Source organism: Numida meleagris, chromosome 3 (assembly GCF_002078875.1).
Source record: "Numida meleagris isolate 19003 breed g44 Domestic line chromosome 3, NumMel1.0, whole genome shotgun sequence".
NCBI classification, from domain to species: domain Eukaryota; kingdom Metazoa; phylum Chordata; class Aves; order Galliformes; family Numididae; genus Numida; species Numida meleagris.
The window spans coordinates 62,585,292-62,606,370 of NC_034411.1; the positions used below are offsets into that span (position 1 = coordinate 62,585,292).

At 39.5% G+C, this 21,079-nt stretch overlaps 1 protein-coding gene across 2 annotated transcripts in view; it reads left to right on the forward strand.

Annotated features, from left to right (window-relative positions):
- MCM9 (minichromosome maintenance 9 homologous recombination repair factor) overlaps positions 1-16,636 on the forward strand; it is a 51,639-nt gene extending 35,003 nt beyond the window's left edge. For both annotated transcript variants that reach the window (XM_021391154.1, XM_021391155.1), the window contains exons 8-13: positions 1,630-1,804; positions 3,619-3,821; positions 4,784-4,987; positions 6,367-6,449; positions 10,688-10,833; positions 12,471-16,636. In XM_021391154.1, the coding sequence (XP_021246829.1) occupies positions 1,630-1,804; positions 3,619-3,821; positions 4,784-4,987; positions 6,367-6,449; positions 10,688-10,833; positions 12,471-14,040 (2,381 nt within the window). In that variant the 3' untranslated portion in view covers positions 14,041-16,636. The remainder of the gene's footprint in view (positions 1-1,629; positions 1,805-3,618; positions 3,822-4,783; positions 4,988-6,366; positions 6,450-10,687; positions 10,834-12,470) is intronic.

Below are 21,079 nucleotides of genomic sequence, written 5' to 3' on the forward strand. Positions count from 1 at the left end.
GCGCAGCGCGGGAGGGGCCGGCCAGAGCGGGCGGGGCCGAGCGCGGAGCCGAGGGGCGGCCCCGGGGGCCGTAGGCCTCGCCCCTGCCAGCGCGTGGGCTTCCGCCATGTGCTGCGGGCTGAAAGGTTTTGTTTGCCTGAGGGTTTTTTTTTTTTTTAATTCTTTTTGCGAACCCAGAGGTGTCAGGCGTTAGGTGCTGGCTGGAGAATGCCCGGCCGAGCCCGCGCCAGCCTCGCCGTGCAGCCCCACAGGGGCCGGTGTGTGAGCAGCTTCCAAAAAGCCATCGTCCCATGGCTGTGCTGGAATGAAGGCCTCCGGCAGCGCCCCGAGCACAGGCGCCCCGCGGAGGAGGCCATCTTAGGCTGCGCGCGGGGATGCGGCGGTGACATGTCACTTCCCGCCGCTGCGCTGGAGAGAGCCATACCCCGGGCTGGGGGTGTGGTGTTTCTCTTCAACCTGAGAAGCGATTCCCTGTGGAAATAAACATGTGATCGGGCTGTAATCGTGCCTGCAGGGAGCCCTTGAGTGCCCAGCAGGAAGGTGCGGAGCAGACATCTTGACTCAGCTGTGCAGGCAAGGAGCAGAGTGCTGCCATGTCTGCATTGTGAGCAGCACTGAGGCCCTCGGCTTGTAGCAGTCCTCCAAGCCAATGCCGGGTTTGGAAAGGCGATTACGTTTCTGAATTTACAAGGAAATGTCATCATCAGATAGTTGCCCGAGCTGTTGTTCACTGTACGTTTTTAGCATTCTTCATGTCAGACGCAAGTCCAGATTGGGCGCAGTAGAAGAGATTCCTCACAACAAGCTAAAATTACTATCAAGAAACATATATAACTTCTGACTGATCTGCACAGAAAAGAGCAGGCAGCAGCCTCTCTTCCCTGGGCCATGGGAAGTGCTGGGTGGGGACATCCTTGGGCAAGCTTTGCCGTAGCATTCCAGGAGGTTTCAGGCTGGCGGCAGCTTGTCAGCTACCGGGATATTTTGAGCAGAGCACTTTGGAGTGAAAAAGAAGGGCTAAAGATAGAGAAAAGGCTGAGAAGCAGGGACTAGGAAAATGGGAAAGAGCTGCATATGCTTGATAGTGAGCAGCCATTTTCACCGCTGTGAAATGTTTCTGACTTGCCATGCTCCCCATGTTGTGTCACATGTAGATTCACTAATGCATGCTGGGAACTTCTTTTGTTCATTTCATTTTGGATTTTTGTGTTTGTTTGTTTTCCCCCCCCCCCAAGCTTTACTTTCCAGCTCTGGAATATTTGTCTATTTTAGTAGTTGGTGGGGAAGGAGCTGGATGCATCCATTCTATAAATTTGTGGTCTTTGCAGTCACCCCACTTTTCAATTTAATCTAGTAGATTTTATTTTCTCACCCTTGTAAATAAGTAATTACTAAATTTGGAGAGGTTAGCAGAATTTGCTCCGCAGATCAGGGCTAGCCTGCGTAACACTAGTGGGATTTTTTTACCAGCAAGTGTAAATGAGATGCATGGTAGAGTTATGTGGTGGAGTTAACCTGCTGTTTTGCCTTCTGTCTGTGGCACAAGCCAGCATGCTGAGTCGCCTTCTTTCACTCAAGTGCACTCCTGCAATTTGAGGAAAAGACTGACTGGAATAATTGATTCTTCAGGTTTGACAGTGACTGCTGTGAAGGACTTTGGGGAGTGGAACTTGGAAGCTGGAGCGCTGGTGCTTGCAGATGGAGGCCTTTGTTGCATTGATGAGTTCAATAGTATCAAAGAACATGACAGAACCAGTATCCATGAAGCAATGGAGCAACAAACCATCAGTGTAGCAAAAGCAGGGTAAGTGGCATGTTAACATATGTGACAAAGTAATGTTTCTCTGATACTTACAAGTTGGGGAGATGCTTGTCATGCTAATTAAATACACATGTTTTCTTTGTTGTACTATATAGTTTTGTACTCAGCGGTATTGGTCAGCAAGGTGAACTGACATTTCATAGACATACCTCATTCACTTCTGGGTTTTCAGTCTACTGCTGCCCTTAGGCAAGGACTCTTTCCTAAAAAGACTGTGTTCTTGTCGTCTTGTGCAAGCTGTCATAATAATTGTATGTGAAATGAGGAGCCTAGTGAAATTAGTATTGGAATTCAGAAGGCGGGACTTCATTTCTCCAAAATCTAGTAATACTGAATTTCGAGGCTGCTCAATCTTGTATGCTGGGCAAGGCATGAATATAAATTCCTACTTACCCTCATGTCCTCACTTTCTTTTTAAATCAGTATGTATTCAAATCTGCTGTTTCTTACTCTGCCAGTTTGATCTCTGAGCTCAAACCTTTTTCTCTCATCCATAAGCAGCTCGTGTCCAGGCCCAGACCATCCCTTGGCTGGTATTACTGAAGTCTCTGCTGCTCAGAAGGCATCATCCTTTCCACATCCATCCTTGTTCCTTTCCACTCTGCTCTTGCTCCCATCACATCTTCTTGTTTCCTGTAGTTGATCATATCCTTTCTTTTTCTGGGCATCTCCACTGAATCTTTCTCCAGCCTCTTGGGCTTATGCCATTTTTTCCACTTTATAACTCACCTCCTCATTGCCTCCTGTCTGCTGCATTCTCTTTTGGGATTTTGCTGAGCATTTGTGGTTGCCTGTATGACATCTAATGCATCATCTTTTCCTTATGTTATATACTGTGTTATACTGTGCTGTATATTGAAAGTATACATGAATGTGCTGAGTTTATGCATTCATAAAAATTCATTCAGTCATACTTTTTCACCCAAATCAATTCTGATGCAGCCCCGCAAATATACTAGGCAGAAAGCAGATCATGTTCCCCTCATGTGGGGAAGTGTGAGCCCTTTTGCCAGCAATGCAGATAAGGACAAGTAGTTGGAATGGGTGCAATCTTCCTGCGTGATAAGATAGTGATGTATTTTAGTCAGGTTCCTTGTTGCAGTTATTTGGGTTTTGAAGACCTCAAAACACAATTTTACCTTTACTTTTTACCTTTACAATTCTAGCTTGGTGACAAATCAAAGTTAGAATAACTGCTGCCTTAACTGAAACAATTACATTTGGACTACTAGAATAAAAACAAGCCCCACAGTTAATAACACAGACTAGGATAGCATTGTTAAGAGAGAAAAATCTCATTTTCCCTGGAAATACAGTTGGTATGGCTGCCATCACTTGGTTTGATTGGGTTAATATCCGTAATATGATTACAGACAGGAATAAAACATATGTTACATTTTATTTTGCTTTCTTGAAATGTGAATTAAGACAAAATTTACCTTTCATCGTGAAAAAAAAATATACTGTAGGAGTCAGCAAAGTAACATTTATTTCTGAAAAGCTGTGTTAGCTTTAATCAGCTGAGGACCTAGCTGTATATAGAGATTACCTGTGGGAATATTACCTAGTTGCTTTTCGTGTGCTGAGTACTGTCTTTCTCTCTAGCTGCTCTTCTCTGAGAAAAGCTTTGTATGTAATATTTATTAATACAGTAATTATGTGTATTGTTTAGCTTTTACGCTCTTTCAAGGTAAGATGTGCTCTTTATAACATAAAAATGCGGTAATTGTTCTTAACACTTTGGAATCATTTACCCTACTCAACTTAATTCAACTGTTCATCCTACTTTTTTCTAGCTTGGTATGTAAGCTTAATACAAGGACAACCATACTGGCGGCAACAAACCCCAAAGGCCATTATGACCCTACTGAGTCCGTCTCTGTCAACATAGCTCTTGGCAGTCCCCTGCTGAGCAGATTTGACTTGGTCTTAGTGTTATTAGATACAAAGAATGAGGAGTGGGACCGCATCATTTCATCTTTCATCTTGCAAAATAAAGGTAAGAGTGGTCTTTTTTAAATTTTTTTTTTTTTTTTAATTTCCCCCACCTTTCGGTTTAGTTCTTTGTTTTTCAACCTTTTGCATGAATTGGTGTTCACATGTTTGCTGTGGTAGTTGCCTGGGATGCTGGTTGTCTTTCTTGTAGGAATAAGATAGAGATCACTGATCAATTAATTGAGGTGATCTGTGAACACCATACTGTTACCTTTACTATGTGATCGTGCCATCAGCCCAGCTCAGTAAGTGGGTGCTTTCCATCTTGGCCTTTATATTACTTGATGTGCCGATTGTACACATGATACCATTTTACGTGCTGTGAGTGGGAAACTTAATTCAGACAGAGCAAATCTGAGCTGTGCGTGCCTCAGGACTCATGGAGTGCTTAAATAGTGTGCCAGAGCTGCATGCTCTGGAATGAGAAAAGGCAGTGTGATTTGATTTTAACCAGCCCTTTCTTCATCTGCTTTAGGAGCATGACTTTGATCCCTTTTAGAGACCAAGTGGTTAGAGGAAATTTCTTCAGCTAGCTTCCTTTGTTTCCTTCCCTTGCCAAAATGTCTCCCTGCAAAAAATGTTCAGAATATGGCAGGATAGTCTTTGGCTTCTATGAAGCAGGTAAAACAGCCAGAGGAGGTGCAGCAGTCACGTGGCACTTTACATTTTACATGGTACTGGAGTGCTTTGTAACAACCGTACCATCTGGTGAGCAGTGAGCCTGACAGCACTTCTGTTGAAATTACTGCAGACTTTGCTGTGGATTGTGTAGGGGAGGAATTGGGTGGTGTGTAATGTTCCACACTGGAATTTAATGAAGTCCTTGAGGACTAATGTGCAGGCACTCCAATACGCCCCAGAAATACAGTAAGGTGTCTTTTATATTCACCCACCTAATTAACAGTAATTCTTAGGAAAGAGCTTCATGTCTGTTATATGTTTACTGACTAGGCAGTTGTTACGCAGGTTGCCCTAGCAAATCAGAAAAGCTCTGGAGCATGGAAAAGATGAAAACCTACTTCTGCCTTATAAAAAGGATACAGCCAAAATTGTCTGATGAGAGCAACCTGATCCTTGTACGCTATTATCAAATGCAGCGGCAGAGTGACTGCAGGAACGCTGCCCGAACTACCATTCGCTTGTTGGAGAGTTTGATACGCCTTGCTGAAGGTAAGGCTGGGACAATTTTATTTTTAGGTTACCAATTAACGTTTATAAAATGAATAGATTGGAAGTTTAATTATAGCCAGTGAGCAGAGTAGCAGCTTTTCTATAGAGATACAGATAGATAAACCATGTATTACTTTACAACCTAAAGAGATTTGGAGTTGGAGATTTTGAATGTAGGGAAGAGTGTTGTATTTGGATGATCAAAATCAGTTTTAGTTTTGTCATTCTCACAGCCATAATAAAAACTAAAGCCCCTGGAAGAAATTAGATTTGAGAGAAAAGCCTCCAAATATATGCATCTTTATGAAAAGCAAATCTCAGGGTTTTACTTAATTTGAGTCCTGGGTTGCCATTCTACTCAGCCTGAGGAAAGGTGTCAACTATTTGATACTGTCCTAAAATTAATGGAGCGTGAACACATTTTTGTTTCCTTTAATATCAATAATCAAGTCTGTATTTTGCAATAGGGGCTACGACATTTCCAGCTGTAAATTCAAGTTATTTACAAGGACAAAACCAGAGGAAGCAGAGGTCTCTATCTTAACAAGATTTTGTTTTCTAAAATGTCATATCGAGTATTTTCAAGGTGAATTTAAAAGAATGTACTGTGTTTTTGTATAAAGAATCATAAATGATCTTCATGCTCTTATATGCCAGTCAGCAGTGTAGTACTTTCTGCATCAGATGTTTAGACTTTGATCTCCGTTGTTGAAGGACATTCTTAACAATTAAGATTCACGTGTTATTTATGTGTTTTAAGGTTTCTTCCATTCTTATGCGCCACATATTTGGGACTTGTAGAAACACTTTGTTCTTTCAAAGTATTATATGGACAGTATTAATTAAACTTTCGCACGCAGAATAAGAACTATGTTTCCACGGCCAATTAGGATAGCTTCATGTAGAAAATTACTTGCATTTGCATTATATCCACTTACAAAAGTCAATTTTGTTTTGCTGTCTTATGAAAGGAAAGCAAGAAAAAATAAAGCTATGTAGAGAAAAGCGTGTTTTAGAACAGTTAGAAGAAATCACATCTTTTCTGACCTATGATGAATTATATCACATTCTTCGTTGTTTTATCTAGCACTTTACATTAACTACAGCATTTTGAGCATTGTTATTCACTATCCTGTTACTGTAATCCAGAAATCACATTACATTCTTTATTTGTAAAACCAAGTCTTCTAATTCCTATTGAAAATGACACTGAAATCAAAAGGACCATATTAACGTTTAAGTTAGTTCCATACACAAGTGTTTGAAGAGCTAAAGAAATCTGAAGAAGTATCATCTCCCTTGTAGTACAAAAATTTGCTTTTTAACTTGTAACTTTCTTTCACTTATGCTCACTTTCAGTGTCCATTTATTTTTGCTAGCTCATGCCCGCTTGATGTTTAGGGATACTGTAACTTTGGAAGATGCTGTAACTGTGGTGTCAGTGATGGAATCTTCTATGCAGGTAAGATTTCTTGCAGACATTGCAATTGCTGTAATACCGCATTAACGGATTTATCATGTAGATATGTGCCAACTCCTTTAATCTCTTTGGAGAAGATTTCATGGTATTGTGGAAAATAGATCATCACAGACCTTGACAATTAATTCTTAGTTCATCTTGATGATGAAAATCCTTAAACACAGGTTATAACGGAAACTCTGGATTGGTCATAAAGGAATAACATTTCTTAATAGACTTTGCAGTCTAAGTGGAGTTTGTTATCTTATTAACTCTTAATAATCTACATTTTAAAGACCTTTTGAACCAGAAATTGTGATTATATCGCTATGTTTAATAGTGTCTGATGAATTTTTCTTCCGTGTCATTACCTTGTCACTCATCAGCTAGGTGTGAGAGAACCAATCAATTATTTTTGAGAAGCTTTCAAATAGTTGCCGAGATCAGCACTTTGTGTTGCCAGTAGAGCATTTTGAAACATGCTGTTGGGGATACTGAAACTCACAGAACTTTCAGGAGAATAATTTTACTTGGTGAAACCCTAGAAGTTCAATACCTTGGTTGCCATACACTGAAAATCGTGTTTTCTAGTTATCACGTGGGTTTGTGTAATGTTTCTAAGTAAAAAAAAAAAAAAAAAAGTAAAAACAGGCGTTGAAAAAACATGGAAGGCTACATTATAGTTTACTTCAGCATCATTAGGACATTGAATGTAAAGAAAAGAGGCAGATTTAGGGCAGAAAAAAGGAATGTGAATCTGGTAGAGGCTTTTTAAAATGGAAATGTGGAAAATATTTTTTACTTCTAAAATATATTTAAAATAGATAGTATTACTTTAGATAGAGAATTTTAAAGAGAAATAAAACTTAATGCTTTGGAGCAGGAAAAAAAAAGTTATAATAAGTAGATTACCCAGAGTTTTTCACACAGGGCTGTTTTGCGCTTCTGAATTATTTGGTTTGGGCTCTGTCAGAGAAAGTGAATGCCACTGCACAAATCACTGGTCTGGTCCAAACTGGCGTCCTATATTTCTGTATAGATTGATATGCATAGGTCAAAATTAAAGCAATTTTGTACAGTATCCATTAGCTCAAAGGATGTTGAAGACTTTTGCAGGAGTGGGTATGGACCTTTTTTTGAAATAAAGTGCATCCAGATAGATGTACAAAGTCACATATGGCAGGTGGGCACTCGTGATCTCCCTTTCTCTTTCAATGAACGTTGACAGATTATTTGCAGTTTGTGCCACAAATAATCTACTGTGCGGTGTTGCACATGGAATTTGTCTTTAAAAAAATACTACAAGGTCTGACCTTACTAACTAGCTGCAGTTCATCTTGCACTCTTTTGAAGAGCTCAGCTTTTCAATGACAGTACTGCATCTGAGTCAAAATGATCTGTAATGATATTTCAAACTGAAAGAGCAGAAGGTACTGTGTGTTTGTTAACTGTAATTAAAACTGTAATTACCTAGGTTGGAATTTGATGGGACACTGGTTTTGCATCAGTATGATTTTGGGGTATAAGAAACCTGAAATACTCAGAATTTTTTTCATAACAGATCAAAATGTGGAGACTAATGAATGTATATTGTCATCTGTATATCTATACATCATCAACACCAAGAAATGTAGAAGTATTATTTTAACAGTGGGTCCCTTTGTCACATTTCTCCATCCCTTGAGGGCTGCAGTTTGCATAACAAGCATATATCTAATCAGTGCCAGTGAGAAGTTTGCCTGAATTGTGAATGTGTAAGACTACCTGGGAGCAGTTTGTGTGCTCATCACGTTTGCTCCATTCATGGATTTTTAGGAGGAAGCAGGCAAATGTGTTTGTTTTTGCTAAGAACTGGCGAACTTGAGATCTGCTATTTAAGGCCAAATTTTACTTGCCATCCGGAAATTATAAATGAATCACTGAAATTCCTTTTGAAGGAAGTGATTTATCTGATTTATTAAAAACTAAGTAGAAGCAACATGCAGATGTTTATTTTCAGAAAGTGGTTCCTTATCTAGAAAATAAAATTATTTTTATGTGTAGATACATCCTGTTTCCTGCCTAATTGTAGAATGCGGTTGGAAATGCAGAGAAGCACCAGCGTCATACTTGGAAGGACTGGCTGCCACCTTTCAGTTCAGCTTTCAGCTTAGCAAACTTTATCTTAAACGTTGTCTTTCCAACTTCTACAAAAAAAACATATTCTTACCAGTGTAAAATCAAAGTTCACAGTTCTCGGGGAAGTATTTGGATATTTCATGTGAGCCTACCTGGGGAGGAGTACTATCCTGTTTTCATCGCTAGCCCAGTTCATTGAGGGTTTTTTGTTTGTTGTTGCCTCTAATTTACCTTTGTTTTTCTCAGGGAGAAGAAGATCAGGGGGAGCAAGACATAGTTGTACCCAATGGGCATGTGCTTTGAAATACATAATCATATGTTCCTTTTTTTTTTTCATTGAATTGTTATATCACAGGTTGACAATACTCAAGCCAAAAGCAACTACCCCTTGTCAATATTCGGCTCAGTATTTTATTGTTTACTGTTCAAATGTTGTTCTAAATATAGAATTCTAATTCTTTTCATGTGCTTTTCTGTGGAATTCATTTCCAGTGTATTTTAGTATTTCAGAAATAGTAATTTATATTCATGCAGTCACTGTAAAGTGACAGGATGGTACTGCTCCTGTTCTGTAATCTAGAGCTGACGTATGCAAGATGCAGAAGAAATTATCCACAGAAGCGTGTCCCATGAAAAATGGTGTGGGCTTGGTTTCATAGCAGTAGCACTCTTGAGTGTTTGAGCGCCTTCTCTCCTGACAGCAGTTTCCTTCTGTGCACGCACCGCATCGAGCTCCCAATTAGGAGTTTATTGCCTTTCAAAACCTCTGCTTAGTTGTCTCACTCAGACTCATAAGAACTGGAACTTAGCACAGAGATAGAATCTCATTTCCCTCAGTAGCTTTTAGCTGTCCTAACCTGCAGACCAAGCTTTCCTTTCTACAGCCCCTGCCTCATTATATTCTTTTCCAATTCCTGACACAAATAAGGCAAAACTCACAATAAAACAGATTTATGAAACAAATAAGTGTCGTACAAAAATCTTTTTCATAACTGCTTTTATGTGGAGCAAATTTGTCACGTACCTGAATGATCTGTGAAAAAAAAACAAGCGATAACTTCAGTAGAATGCATTAATGTTACGACAGCCAGCCTTAGTTTTAATATTGCATGGCTTTAGAGGGCTTTAATTAGCCATGTGAGTGAAGTTGCTTCAGTGTGAGTGTTTTTTAAATGAACTTTTAAAATTACAAATTGGACAAAAACAGAAATTGTCACAATCAGCATCACATGAACCACATTTTCAGTAGGGACAGCCTATAGACTCAGTCTCCATGTCTGGAGGCTGCCTTTATTGAAAACTTGTGGGCCATGTGGTGTCGTGGGTAGCAGTTTCTGCTTTTAGAGACTGTCCACTTTTGTTATTGCTTTCCTGGTGTTTGAAAAGCATGTTGTTGATTAGTTGGATTGCCCTTTGTAGATTAGACAGGAGTGGTAAATGCTAGCTAATCTGCGGCAAAATAGAGGTGTGGGGCTTTTGTGGTTTTGTTTGCTTTTGTCTTTTTCTAAAGAGCTGTAGGAGAATATTTTGTGTGGAACAAGTCACTTTGTGCAGATGCTCTGTTCCAAACCAAAGCTACTTCATTTCTCACAAGATTAAAAGTGTAGAATTAATCCTACATAGTTACATCTATTTGGAAATATTTTTGCAGTTTGATTTCTCTCATGTTGACAAGGCTTAATACCCAGGTCTTTTCATTTAAATAAATAGGAAAAGTTAGTGAAAAAAATTAGCAGTCAGAACATCTATTATGAAAGTTGCTCACACAAGCAGAATTTTTACAAGGTATTCAGAAGCCTACTTTTAATTCCTAATGTCTGTTTCTAGTAATGATGTTCTCAAGACTTAGATGGACGATCTATTTTTGTATAAAGCAAATAAAATCAACACTCAGGAAGAGTAAATGGCAAGCTTGAGCATAAAATTGCTCTATTTGTATGAGCATCCTTGCCTGTGTGAGCAGACCTAAAAGGATTATTTGTGTCACTAGAGTTCTTCAGTAACCACCTTAAGCTTTAAAATATCTGAGGGAGAATTTTTGTATTAAATGGTCTCTGCTGCTTAAATCTGATACTAAATAATAAAGATAACTTCCTTTTTTAAAATCTCTTCTGGTGCCATAGGGAGGTGCACTTCTTGGAGCCATCAATGCATTGCACACCTCATTCCCAGAAAACCCAATGGCTCAGTACCGAACACAGTGTGAACTCATATTGGAGCGACTGGAGCTGCACGATCTTCTGCACAAGGAGCTACAAAGACTTGACAGGTATTTGCAGAGTAACAAAATAATTCAACAGAGAAAAAGAATTGTTTGACAGTAATTGCTATGGAGGTCTAAAAATAGAATCTGACCTTGGGAAAGGACTTGCTCTGTAGAGGACATGAATAAACGTTGTATTAAAGTAGCACTCTGAGATCATCACAAGATCGTTTCTCTCTCTGGGTTATGGAATGCAACCATAATTTTATCATCTCAGTTGGTTCCCAACATGTGTCTCAATTCTATACTCAGATAAATTTCAACTGAATTTACTAGGGTACAAGATTCTGTATCTGAGCATGTGATTGTATAAAATGTTTTGTTACTTGCTTGGTAAAAAAACAGCAGATCTGCTTTGTATTTTTTTATGCCATCTTTTGTGTTGAGCTTGTCATGATTCATGCTTTTCTTTTAATGAAAAATAGAATTCTGAATCAAAGTTCTGTTCTCTTGGGGGGATTTTTTTTATTTTTTTTTTACACACAGATGTTCAGTTTTTTCTCCAGTTTTTAATTCACTGTAATAGCCCATGGAAAGTCTATTCGCTGTTACTAATAGAGAACCTTAAACTCACTGTGGCTGAGAGGAAAACACTGTGGTTGGTGGGAAATAAATAGAAAATAAATACAAAAACTAACATTTGTTTCCTGAAATGAGATTAGGCTTTAAAGAAACTTGTACTTTCTTGCTGTTAAGTGAATATAAATAATTAGTATTATTAAAGCTAGGGGAATAAGAACAGGTGGGAAAACACATTTTTTCCTTCAAATGTTTTTCAGACTTTGTTTTGTAATTTATAGTAAGGACATCTTAAACACAGAGGCAATAAAAGCAGATAAGAGTGGGGTATCTCCAACAGGCAGAAAAAAGTTCATTTTAAGAAACAAGTGTTCATAAAGGATTACTGAAATACAGTGTGGGATGGAAGATCAGGTACAAAAACAAGATTGGGTCTGCAGTTGACCTTTCTAGCTACGGACATCTGTTACCTACTTCTCAGGCTCCCTAACGAAAGGCATTTCCCCTTGCTGTTGGGTAGTCTGTTCCATTATTGCTCCATCCTAATATTCATAAAAGTTTTCTCCATATCTCACTGAATCCCTTCTACTCCAAATTAAGATGATTTCTTCTTCCACCCTCTTAAGCAGCTTAGAGAATACTTAATGAATGTCCTCTCTAAAACATTCCATTCTGTATTAGAAGACTTGTCCCATGCATTTCCCCTAAACCATATTTTGATAAAACAAGCATGTATCTTCCAACACATCTTGATGAATCAGATCATTTCTGTAACTTTTAATCAAAATCTTAAGTGTGTTCTATCAGAATAGGTCTATTAGTCAATAATTGAAAGAATGATTTTTAAAAATATGTGTCAGTATAGCATTTTCTCTCAAATATAGTGTTTTCTCTCATATAGTAGAACTCTAAATTCTGCCACTTAATGCAGAAGGTACTGAGAGATCAAGATGAGCTCAAACTGCAACACCAGCTTCTGGAGAGCTATACATGGAACTGAATTATTCAGTTACTTGGACAACATTATTTGTAGCTTTCATACAATACTAAACATTGCTAGGACCATAAAGGAAGAAAACTTGAAAAATAACTGACTACTGCTTCATGTTTTTTTCATTCTACAGGTTACAAAAAGCAAATTCTTGCCAGCTACAGCCTGAAGAGACAGGTTTCAGTACTACTGCAGGATGCTTGAACAAAAACACATTTGAGTCAGAGCAAAAGTCTCAGTCAGAACCTTCAGATCAACAGAAGGTTAACTCCTATCCACAGCCTTCTTTGCCCAAGAGCAATTGTGAAGGGGAAAAACACCCAGAAACCGAATGCAGCCCAACATCTGGTAATAACATGGGTACAAAACACTTGATTAAACATAGTAAGAGAGGTGACAGTGGCAGCCTGGGATGGTTTGACAGCCTGGAAGACAGAAACACTGATGCTGAAGAAACTTTTTGGAAGACATCTCCAGTGCCCAAGATATCTCCAGATAATGTGGCTTCAAAAATCACGTCTAAATCCTCCTATTCAGAAGAAGGAAGTTCTTCAATCCCAAGGAAGGAAAATGGAATGAGAAGGTCGCTAACAACTGGTACTCTGCGTGCTCCTTTGGAGCAAGACAAAGTTTCTGAGATAAGTAACAAAAGGACTGAGGAACATGAATGTTTTTCTTCAGAAGCAAACATTCAAGACCTAGCATCGCCAAGTGCCAGTGTGCAGGATTCAGTTATTACACAACGGGTTTCTAAAAGCCTGCAAAGGCTGCACACAGAGAAATCACATGGATTCTTTACAAGTACACAGAACTCTGAAGCAAAGGCCCTTCTCTCAGCATTACCTGCATCTGGACTGCTGGATCTTTCAAGTGATACAGACTCAGTGGTAGGAGACGAAAATAATAGTGCACCTGCAGCTGCAAAACATGCAGTAATGTCCATGAGAAAACGAAGTAAAGGTCAAGCAGAGAAGGAAGTAAAGGCAGTAAGTTCACATGAGCCGGAAATTACTGACCGTGAAAGTCCTCCAGCAGCTAAACTAGCTAAATTTTCTTTTAGACCGAGGACAAAACTTGATCATTCTTCTGAGAAGAAAAATGAGGAATTTTCCCTTTTTCCGAGTGAAAATACTGTGAAGCCTGGAGAGCAACTCCAGGGAGAGCAGCTGCAAAAAGATTGCTGCCCCCCTGAGAAACGCAATATGGCACTGACTCGCTTAGGAAAAAAGAGTTTGGAAAAGCAATCCATTGGTAATAAAGGGAATGAAGAGCAGCTGAGTCAGGCCTTAGGGAAAGAGATTGGAGGAAATGCACTGAAACGTTCTGATGTCACTTTTGATGTTGTGTCACCTCCACTCACTGAAAAGGGAAGGGAGGGAGAGGAGAAGCTTGGTGGCCCAAGCGCAGCGAGGGTGTGCTCCAGCACATTAGAAAACCTTTCCAGGTTCTGCTTTGCGTCACGTCTTGACTCAAAATCAGAAACTCCACCAACTGTCAAGACTGATAGTAACAACAAGGAAAGCTGTAGCCCATTGCTGAAGGTGCATGTGAGCAATCCTAACAGAAGGAAGAGTTTTGCATTGGGAAATGCAAGTAAAGACAGTGTGGTCACCCGAAAATCTCTTTTCTCAATAGCAGAGCTGGATGATGCTACATTAGATTTTGATTGGGATGAAGAGGTTAGGAAAAATCCAAGTTTGTAACATGTATGTTCTCCAGATTACTTAACACCTAGCTTTTCTGAATCTCTGTCCTCCTGTTAATTGTATCAACAGTATCCATAGGTTACAAAGGATTTAAAAATAGTCGTTCTGGATGTCTGTTGGTAACAGTGAACATACTTTAAGGGCTGTATACTTCACACCAGATAAAGACTGCATATGCTACAGGCCTTATGTGGCTTTTCATTTTCTAAATTCTTCCCAAGAATGCTAATGTCAGTTGACTGTTCCGATTGATCTGATGTAACCCAAAGACTCATACGTTTATGTTCATATATCCAGAGTACAGCGACATTTGCAGAAGGGCAGGTTTAATTGACTGTTGTCTTTTATTTAATGTAACAGTTGGAGCTATGTGTGATACAGGTCGTCCTCCTGAATGACCATGCCACTTCGGAAGAATGATGATGCTAAAGTTATGTCATTATGTTTTGTTTCCCTGTATATGTTTGTTTTCAGCATAGCTAGCAATATTGTGATTTATCATCATGCTGTAGTGAGTATTCCCATATTATCAGTATCATGATAGCTTTGCTACATGTCTGGCTACTGTGCTCCTTATCACACTGCTGACGTTGAAGACGTGTACCTAGGGCTTTTTATTTGTGATTCTGGATTTATTATTATTATTTTATTTCAGTTTTAAATACGCTGGTTCAGGTGTTTGTGTTCTACGTCATTGTATCAAAACCCAATTCTGTAATAAACAGAGAGTTCTTCATGGCAGAGAGAACAAATTTCAGGTAATTGGGACTCCAGTAATCAGAGTAAGTTTAATGCAGGCATTAAGCCCTGGCATATAAGCTACACTTCAGACCTAACTTCGTGGTGAACAGCTACCCTAGCGTAGCTTGATTCTGCCTCAGATAATGTTTAATTGACTATTTAAATTATGCTTAGTGTTATACTACATCTGATACACAGTTTATCTTCTGCATCCTATGTCATTCATTTGTCTGATGGGACATTAATCTACTAGTGTATTACATGATTACAGGGAGAGGCAAGCCTTAAACTTCCTTCACTGACTTGTCAGGTATGTTTCTTCTGTGTTTGAATTCTCCACAGGATATTCTTGTTATTACTTACAAGTTAAACAGAAAGTGAAATGGTTGCTTATGGCACAGTAAATCCTTTGAGAGGCTTGCTAGCACAAAGAAGGTCTCCTTTTTCTTGATTTGTTTAAAATTAGGAGTAGCTCCCTTGAAACTAGGTGAATTAAAATAGTGTAAAATTTCAGGAAATGAGGGGGAGTTATAAGGCCTAAGTATTTCAGTGTGGTGCAGTGAAATCATGAAAACAGTAATTACAGTAGGTGACTTACTGCTAGGAGTTTGGGAAAATGACATTATTGTCCATACTGATTGAGTGGTAGTACTCTGCTGGAATACTTTATCCACCTCTCCCAGAGTGTGGAGCCACCTAGTCCTGCTCCTTCCCTCAGAGGCAGGGTGAGGGTGGTCTGCGCTCATGGCTGTATTGCCTCTGAAAACAAAATGTTTCCTACAGAATGCTGTGTCTACACTGAGGCCTGATCAAGAATCCAGGGTCAGAAATCCTGGAGCTATTAACTTTAATGACAGTTTTCTCATCTAGTATAATTTGATACATAAAATTATATTAAGAGTTGCTCCAAAGAACTGCATGCATGCTTTTGTGGGAGGCTGGTTGTCTTTCTTCTCTCTGTCCGTTGGAAATCAGAACCCTGTTGAAATCAGCAGAATCAAAATGGCACAAAATTGCACCTATGGTCAAGGTTAGAATTTTCTTCATGTTCTTCACGCTCATGTTCTGTTTGAGAAGGTTCTGATTTTTATAGTCTAATATCAAATTTGTTGCACTGTAAAATCTGCCTGAGGGCCAGGATAGCTACATAGAGAATTAGGGTAGCTGTGTTTTTGTAGAAACAGAGATGCTTTGCAGTGCAGACAGCTACCTTCCTTACTAATGAAACACCTTGTGTTCTAGAGGTAGAGAAAGCAAGAAGGTAGTACTGGTTCACGCCCATTCTTGCTGAGGATATGTGAGAACCTAAGACCTCCCACATTTTAGCAGCCTTCAGTAGGTTAAAAGTCAATGCCTTTGAGCATATCAGAACAAATCTGATAATGCCCAAGACAGTTCCAGGTCAGTTAAGACATTTTAATCGTCTCCAAAGTTAGGCAGCCCCGGAAAGAGCGTGACTGAGCCATTATCTACCATTTAGGTATGTTTTAGGTATCTAAATCCAAACATACTGCAAAATTTAGGCGTACTGAATCCTATCGTTCTTTGCAGTATTTTAATGGTTACTCATTTCTACTTTATTAAATCAGCAAAGTGAGAATTGTCTCTTGAAGTAATCAGTGTATTACTTTATAAAATGGAACTGTTTCTTTATTGAGCAAAGGTTTTGAGATCTGAGAGGTTTGCTTCTACCTTAGTGTGACATGAGGAATTGGAAAAGCAAGCCAAAATGAGTCAAGAAAGGGTAGTGCAAACTCCAGTGGCTCTGAGGTCACTGCTTTTTAATTGAACTCTGCTTTCCAGTTAGAAGCAAAGAGGAGGCGCAGGGATGTTCTAGTCAGCTTTCAGGAAGGTCCGCCTTGTCTCTCTCAGCAGTTATTTCCAGACCTCTGCTGGGGTCTTTACCTGGCTTTCCCATATCTTTTTTTTTTTTTTTAATCTTTTTAATGATGCTTTTAATTCAACTTCACTCTATTTTCGCTTATTGATCGCTTCACTTGCGTTATGTATAGCATGCTGAGACTCTTCTGCAATCTAGTGTTTTGTCACCCAGCTATTGTAGGCATCACTGAAAAGGCATTGCCTAAGGCAAACAGTGCAGTCCACAGATGTTTATGTGAAAGCAGTACAAGAGAAAGCATCTGTTTTTCAATCCAATTTCCTTATAATGATTTTGATTTCTCTAACTTAAACTGTTACACTTAATGACTGGTTTCAATCCTTCAGTATTACCTAAAGTTCCTTCTGCAGGCGGCAGGGTATGTGAGTATTTAACATTCGGGATCTTACAGCACTTATAAGTACAAAGCTGTGGTTTGTGACCAGCCTGGTTTTGCTGGAGGTGGTTGGTAATGCTGTACCAGACACAGCCAGTGACTGCTGCTACTTCTGTTCTCCCTCCCTGGACACTTGCCACTTGTGAGCTGCCTCCTCACCTCACCCCCTTCCTTCCAGGCCCTCGCTGCCTTGTTTTTCTGCAGCTCAGGTCTGCTGTCACTGCCTGGTCCAGCAATGCCAGTGGAGTCCTCCTTTGTACTCCCGTGGGAATTATTACCCATGTTATTTAAAGCAATTCTGGGGCTGATACTCAGTTCTTAAGCTCACAAAACAACCAGTAATAGGAATCACTTGCCATGTAAACATCTTTAAAAACAGCCTTGAATTCCTTCCCAGCATCATGAAAATACTAGATATGGCACAAAAAGTGTGGCAGAAGACAAACAAAAAAGATTGTATGTGCCATTGTGTATCAGCTACTCTGCTAACACATTCTTGTGCTGCCAGCTAGTTTTATTCCTGTTTATGTGCTGCTGTTAGTTCTAAGTAACTAGTAAGCAGAAAAAAAACACCCAACCTGGCTGAATTTGCTTGTTGCTCATGTTGAACTCAGGACAGTTGTTTGAGTGTCATGATTGTCGTCAGATGTCTACATTACTGTGTTAAATATCATAATGTGATGTGCACCAGAATTATACAGTGAAGTGAACTAAAGCCAAAGGCAAGGCAAAGTCATCGTAAGGAGAACTGAAACTTCTAATTAATGGGTTCAACTTGAACAGATCTCCCAAGTGAACACATACAGCATCACAGAGGGAATGTATTCATTGATGGGAAGATGAGGTAAACGGGGTATTAAGTGTTCAGTATTTCACATGAATGAGGCAATAGCTTCATTAATAATGAACGCTAAGTGTGTCATCTCCCTCTGATATCCGATATTCCCTGGCTTATCAATGCTTTCCTTCCTGCTAGGCAGAAGAATGTTAATAGTTGCAAGGACTAACATTGTCCTTTACCAAGTAAAGAGCATGACTATTTTAGAAAAAAATGTGTATAATTACAACTGCAAACAATTATTCACAGAATAAATACAGTAATATATGCATAATCATGTAAATATTATTATACAGATAAAATATATTTCCACAGTGCAGCTTAGGAGGAGTTAACTTTTGGAGCAGTCCAATTTCAATCAGCAACATTTCTTGATTCCAACTCAATAGTCACGAGAGAGCTACAACAGGATTAAGTGAAAAGGGAAGTCAAGATGTGTTTGAAGAAGTCCCCAACAGGAAAGCTCCTACAGCAAATCTATGTGACTGTAACTGCTCAGAAGGAGTTTGTCACATTCTGAATATCAGCAACCAGGTCCCACATCAGCCCATTGCCACTGTCGGCATAGTAACTCCACACTTAGCAACAACTGAAAGCATGGGGTCAAGAGCAGTGCAAGCTGCAAGTTTCCTGGTATAGTTGTCTTCCACATTCAGTGGCATTCATGTATTACACATCTTTCCTGCCAGACATTAGGCAAGTGTCCCACTTATTTCCAGAAGTGCCATTTGCCTTTTCCCATCTCTATTCACAATCCTTCAGTCTTGAGGCACCTACTTCCACAAGCCATTGCTCATCTGTCAAAACAAAACCACACAGGATAGAAGCAACATCTTCAGCATGAGAGGGATGAGTCAGCTCCTGAAACAGCTGCACCTGTGGTTCTGGTTCTAGCCTAGCTTGGTGCTCCGGAGGTAAGGATCTAGCCCAGGGATAAAAGCAGCTTCACACCTCTTGTATACTAGAAGGATGGTAGCTTTAGTCCTCTCATGTGGAGGTGTGAATGATGTCCAGGCACTGGAGTGATGTTTTAAGAGATTCTTTCAGGGCGTAGATTGACCTCAGCTGCTAGGAGGGCCATGCCCCACTAACAGCTCCAAAATTCAACGGGGAGAGCATCCAGTGGTGGGAGGGGCTAGAGTAATAAGTACTCACACATTAGTGTGAGCACTGGGTGATGTGCTTCAGCAGCGCTGGTGGATCTGGCTCAGCATTGCCCTGCCCAGATCAGCTGTGTATGGGTGCATTGCACTATGGATCACAGTGGTACAGCATCGCTGCCACTCCTTTCTCAAATTGTAAGTGCTGTATTAATGCAAGCAGTCTCTGCTTTCATTCAGAGCAATGCCTACAGATAACAATGCTAACGGGAAAACTCAGAAATATTAAACAGGAAGGCTGAAAACTAGAAGGTAGAGAAAATGTTTTTAAGAAATGTTTTGCACCAGAGGAAATACTGAGTCATCTAGTCTACTTTATTAGCCAAGGGTAGGAGAAACTACGCCTAAACTTTGGCAAATTAACATTTTTAAGAGTAAAAAATAATTTGTATGGTGTCTGGCTTACGATTTCTGAGTATTTGTGGTTGACAATTCTACTCTATACCTAGCAATTAATGTCACTGAAAAGTCTTTTCCTTGTTTAAATAAATAGCAAAGATACGAGCCAAAATCATTTTAAATAAACCACAAAATGTTAGGAAGATTGAAAAGCTTCAAATCACTCCTGGGTCATTGCAGTTTCTGCAAGAATTGTAAAGACCATTTCCAATGAATTTAGCAGAATGACTTCTAGTGACTTTCACTAGGTTTGGCTCAGCAGCACGTGGCTCCAAGCCTCTTATCCAGTTACTAGTACTCAACTAAGTACCTTCTGGGCTTCTGCAAGAAGCCTTTTATTCCAGCAAACTGGAATTAAAAATGCGCCGTTCTCTCAGTGAACACAGAGAAAATAAAAGATATATATATATATATTTTACTATTTTGATGATTTTAAAAAGTGTGAATTACATTGTTCACATGTTGAAAAGTTCCACCTCTAATCACCCCTAAGAGGTGCTATAATCTATTGTGGTTTTACTTGGGATGATATTGTTCTATTAAGTGCTGCCTCGATTTAATCAGTCATTCCTGAAATTTCATGGTGGCTCTCGCATCAGCACTTCATTAGCTTCACTGAGGGGTAGACACCGCTGTTTGAGTTTTTCATAGGCAATTTATCATGTCCGGACTTCATGGTGGTTGGATTTTTTGCAGCTTAACTTGGAAAAAGGTGTGATAGCTACAAGGTAAGGTAGAAAAGTTCCAGTGTCTATATACAGATGCCCCTAATCTATTCAGAAGACATTTGAGCAGCACGACATTTCATATTTTAAAGTCAAAGCAATTTGTAAATTAATTATGAAACAGTTGAAGCTGAAAACTTTAAGTTTTGCAGGGTTGAATGGTTTCTCTTTGAAGGTTGTGTAGATGAAATGAAACTCTAACAATACGTTGGACGTGCACTGTTTTCTATGTCTGACTGTATTCTCTCTCATTTGTTTGGTTACTGTTTAGCTCTCACGCCTGAAATCCCAGTGTGCCTGCATGGTGTGGTGTGTTGAGCCTGGCTACAGCTTAGGACAGCGAACTGATTTCTGTAATGCCATTTGCATACATGGAAATAGAAGGAAAATATTCTGAGTGAAAATGAGGGAAGTTCTAGACCATGTAATGCTTACGCAGGATGTATGAAGAATGAGTATAAAGACCTATTCCTAGTTTCTTAGTGTTGTGTGCTTGTGCTATTTTGCACAGCGTTTTCACAGTGCCTTCTTCACGTATACTTTGTTTATACTGAGTACAGCAGAGCAGCGCATGTTAGAGTACTGATATTAGTGGATATCACTGATCGATGGAAGCATGGGGCAATAGGGTCATGTGTTTCTAGTGAACATTCCTCTGCATGCACTATGAATTTGCAAGTCCAGTAAACTAGGCTTAGCAGAAGCCTTTTCTCCCCTTTTTAAGAGAATTTCAGGTGTTTTTTTTTCCAGTGTAATATCAGTTATCACAGCTAAATGCTCTCATAAGCCATGTATTAGTATTTCTCCTTTTTAATACGGTACATGAAATAGTTGTTTAAGTGATAATCAGCAGGTGGGGAGAAGGGAAAGCACTTTGGAGTGAAAGTTGATGCAGAA